Source organism: Vicia villosa, unplaced genomic scaffold (genome assembly GCF_029867415.1).
Source record: "Vicia villosa cultivar HV-30 ecotype Madison, WI unplaced genomic scaffold, Vvil1.0 ctg.000685F_1_1, whole genome shotgun sequence".
Taxonomy (NCBI): Eukaryota; Viridiplantae; Streptophyta; class Magnoliopsida; order Fabales; family Fabaceae; genus Vicia; species Vicia villosa.
In genome coordinates this window covers 749,546-753,765 of record NW_026705307.1, presented here as the reverse complement: position 1 = coordinate 753,765, position 4,220 = coordinate 749,546, and the positions used below count along the sequence as shown (strand labels likewise).

Sequence of the window (4,220 nt, the reverse complement as noted above, 5' to 3'; positions counted from 1 at the left end):
CCCAAAAAAGAATGTTAGTTATTGGATCCTAGATAAGCCTTTTAAATTCATTTCAACTATTTGTAAGTAAACCGTTTAAATTAAAAAGTGTAATAAAAAACAACCTCGTCGTCCCTAATATGTCGAGCGGCATGGTCATGATAGTATATTAAGACAGACGTGTCTGAAGACACTCCCGGATAGCCGCCCTCCTGTGCGTCTTGAGCATCATTGTCGTGCTCTGGGTGAACCTCAGGTACCTCCTCCTCCTCCTCCTCCTCCTCCTGACTAACCTCACGAGAGGAAGATGGCCGAGACACCCGACTCCTCGGTGCTGATGAGGATCCTGTAGGCGTTTCTTTCATTTGGACTTGGACTCGACCCTGTTCCCGAGTCACTCCTTGTTGTGCGGCTCTCTCGCGCCGAGTTGAGGACGTTTGGGTTGGCCTCCCATGTCTAAGTCGATCGGTCGGTGCCTGGTTGTCAGTCATTTTCCTGAAAAAATGTCACAGGTAAGAATATGAAACATATTTGAAAAAAAAAAAACTCAGAGAAATTTTCAGAAGTGCATATCCGAAACTGGTTAGAGGTTATTACGGATATGCACTTCTGAAATAACCTGCGAACAACTATTTTTTACGAACTTCCTTTTCTTGCCCTAAGTCATCCAAAATCCTATTTTTTCCATCTAAACACTATCATTAAAGTACAATAACTTTAACCTACACATTATCCTAAATTCTAACAACCATAATAACAACTTTTAGCTAGAGGTAGAAAGTAGAGGAAACTTACAAATTTTTGGAATTTTGAGTAGAACTTGAAATGAGCTTCGAGCTTTTAGGAATGCTTGAATGGAACTTGTAGAGTAGGAATGCTTGAATGAGACTGTAAAAATGAACTAGAAGTAAAAATTTGGTGTTTGAAGAGAACGCAAATAGTGAGGGTGGTTGTTTGCGTTTTATGAAATACCCCAAATTATTTCGGGCATGGATATCGGAAAATATTTTTTTTTAAATGGTGACTTCGGATGTGCATATGCGAATTCACCTTCTTTTTTTTTAAATGTGTCTTCATATATTCATATCCAAATCATAAGGATATTTTGGAATTTTCACCGCAAATTTGTGAGGAGGTATATGAATGCAAGTGCAATTGATAATTTCTCTTGATTTTTCATCTCAGTTGGTGAACAACACACAGAGTTGAAAAAGGAATCCTCAAAACAATGGTTGTGTTAGTTGCATCGTTCCAATCTTGGTCCGTTGGATTTGGGTGTGAATAGATCCCGTGGGTTTGGGGGGTGTATTAAATCATGTGCGTAATATGATTCATCTTCTTTTTTTTTTTCATGCTGTAATATGATTCATCTTTAGTCGCCTTAGTTAAGTTTTTTTGTTTTTTTAAAAGAGAAAAAAAATTTCTATTCACCTCATATTTTTCATATATCCTATAAAAAAAATCCATTTTGTTCATTTTGGTAATTTTATCTAAAAATTTATTTTTTAAAAATCACAAATATAAACGTACTAAATAAAATAAATCATAAACAATTCACGGTTAATATTTTTGAAATATTAAAAGAAATTATTAATTCATTTAGTTTATTTATTAAATATATAAAAATATATTATTTGAAAAATATATTAATTTTAATATACATTATAATATTAATAAATTATTATCTATACTTTATTAGGTTTTTTATATTATAATAATTTTAATCTTTAATATTATAATAATTTATATATATATATATATATATATATATATATATATATATATATATATATATATATATAATATTTTTTAATAATTTATTTTAAAAGTTCAAAGTTATTACCGTAGATTTACTTGAAATTTCTTTTTTTTTTTTTATTGCATTGTTTTGATATGTGGTTTTGTTTTGCCTGTAAATTTACTTACAATTTCTTTTATTATGTTATAGAATGGCGCTTTTAGACTATAAATACACATTTCAGAAGGAAATTTCCAGACACTGAGTAAGCCGGTACTTTAATCCCACATTACTAACTTATATTGAGCTTAGATGGTGTTTATGAAATTGGACACTTAGTCCCACATCGAGAGTGATGTTGCTCCGGTGGTACTTCATATCGTACAATCAGAATTTGTAAAGTTAAATTATATTCAATTCAAATTCTAAGAGCTGATTGATCCCGTAGAGACCATAGTTTTTTTATGCTACTCTGTAAAAATCGCACACTTCCAAATTTAATACATCATCCTCCATCTAAGCCTCCAGTTTTTTACTCATTTTTCTACCACTTAGTTTAGTCCGTCACTCTCCATGAAAGACAAAACAATTACTAATTATTAGAATGTAACAATTACTAATTATTAGAATGTACTATTACATTCCAAGAAAGCTTCTTTGAAACAACAACCCTGGTCTAATTGAGGTTCTTTCCTCTACCAACCTTCATACCATATGGTCAAAGGTAGATAATAAGGCATTATGTGGTGGCTCAAAGAATTTACCAAGCAAACCTGGCGAAGAAGATGAGCAATTCAAACAAGCAGTTTTTCTGCCACTCCACAAATTTTAATATATTAGTCTATTAGACTCAACCTGTAGAATATGTTTTTTGGGTTTGTCGTAACAGAAACAAGATCATAATGACAATTATGCTTCTGTTTCTACTTTCTATGCTCTCTAAAAGATTTCCAGGATTTTGAATTCCTTCTAATTTTGGGTGATTAGTTTTGTATTCAACATAGATTATTATTGGACATAGATCATAATAACGTGATCCAATTTCAGGATTTGCTAGGAGACATAATGTACACCTGTTAATATGGCCAGTCCACACTCTCATTTAGACCTGAGTCAAGTGGTTCTCATTTTTCCAACAGAGTCAACTAGCTAGATTAATACTTACAAGCACCAAAAAATAGGCATTGCAAAAATAAGTCTGTTTGACCTAGAATATTTATACAAGTATATAAAGCACATTTCTTTGCCTTACATAGACTAACTCTTTAGCATTGGCTGATATTAACTATTAAGCTCCAAAGGATGCATAAGACCATAAAGATGGAATAATACCAATCGATATACCAAAACAGGTAACAAGTCCAAGAATAGAGGCCAATTTAAAATCATAGCAATATCCGCACTAAACAGTTGTTTTGTCATTCTTCTTTCGCTTCCGCTCAAATTGACGATCTTTGGCTTTTAAATCATTGGAGAAAGTCCTCAACAAGCCAGATAGATGTTCATTTCGATGCGCTGAACCAAAACACACACTACAATTACTTTTTCGATAATTCATTCAGATTCTTAAAAACAAAATATACACAAACAATATAATCAACAAAAAAGCCAATGCCAAAACATTTCAAAACTAACCAGAGAGTATGACATCTTCTATATTTACAGATTTACGATTTGCATGCTGTGAGAATAGTTGAAGATCCTTAGCTAACCGCTCTGCTCACATAACAGTTACTTTAATCTCAACATTATGAACTCAATTACTCAATAATCAACATACAAATGGAAACTATACCTAATTAATCCATCAACATGTAAAATTATCATTGTAATAGAAATTACTTCATACACGTTGTAATCATAGGTTTTTTAATTCGAAGAACACGAAGAACAATAACTGTACATTACCGGTGTATTTGAAGGCCAAATCAGCGACGCAAGCGACGACGACGTTCGAAACTTCCATGCCGCTTTTGTTTGCTGTGAATCGTGAATGAGAATTAGGATCTCGAATCGTAAACGAGAAGAGAGTGTGAGAAGAATTGAACCTTGAGACTCGGCGATTGAGATTGCGGAGAGTCTGAATCTGTCGCGTAAGAGCTTCATTTCCAAGTCGTTTTCCACTTCGCTGCTGCTACCGCTTCCACCTACTCCTTCCGTTGCCATTCCTCTGTTTTGAGATGAGATTCAATGGAGGGAAAATCAAATCTGGCTAGATAAGTGTTATCGATATGGGCTCAGTTTCTTATGTGACTGGTCCAATCAATATACGGGCTTTTCTGAGTGGCGCTAATATTAGCACCTCCTTTTTTTTCTTTCAACTAAACGAAATTAATTTTACTTTGAAAAAGACTAAAAAAAATTTACTTTGAAAAATAAATGATATTATTATTATTATTATTATTATTATTATTATTACTATTATTATTATTATTATTATTATTATTATTATTATTATTATTATAAATGTGACGGTTTTTATGAGATAAATGAAGTAATATAT

General features: G+C 32.3%; 1 protein-coding gene across 1 annotated transcript; it reads right to left on the bottom strand.

Annotated features, from left to right (window-relative positions):
- Window positions 1-2,930: 2,930 nt before the first annotated feature.
- On the bottom strand, window positions 2,931-3,888 carry LOC131630508 (protein MHF1 homolog). Its single transcript, XM_058901288.1, has 4 exons — window positions 3,766-3,888; window positions 3,626-3,697; window positions 3,353-3,433; window positions 2,931-3,232 (listed from the first exon to the last, which is right to left on the bottom strand). Exons 1-4 carry the CDS (start codon window positions 3,881-3,883, stop codon window positions 3,120-3,122), a joined length of 384 nt encoding a protein of 127 aa, XP_058757271.1. The 5' UTR covers window positions 3,884-3,888; the 3' UTR covers window positions 2,931-3,119.
- Window positions 3,889-4,220: the final 332 nt, after the last annotated feature.

Excerpts from the sequence above, each read along its gene's own strand:
- LOC131630508 (XM_058901288.1), bottom strand. The coding sequence starts at position 3,883 with ATGGCAACGGAAGGAGTAGGTGGAAGCGGTAGCAGCAGCGAAGTGGAA. Across the intron at positions 3,434-3,625 it reads TTTGGCCTTCAAATACACCG|AGCGGTTAGCTAAGGATCTT; the intron begins GTAATGTACAGT and ends TTATGTGAGCAG. Across the intron at positions 3,233-3,352 it reads AGAAGATGTCATACTCTCTG|CGCATCGAAATGAACATCTA; the intron begins GTTAGTTTTGAA and ends GTTTTGGTTCAG.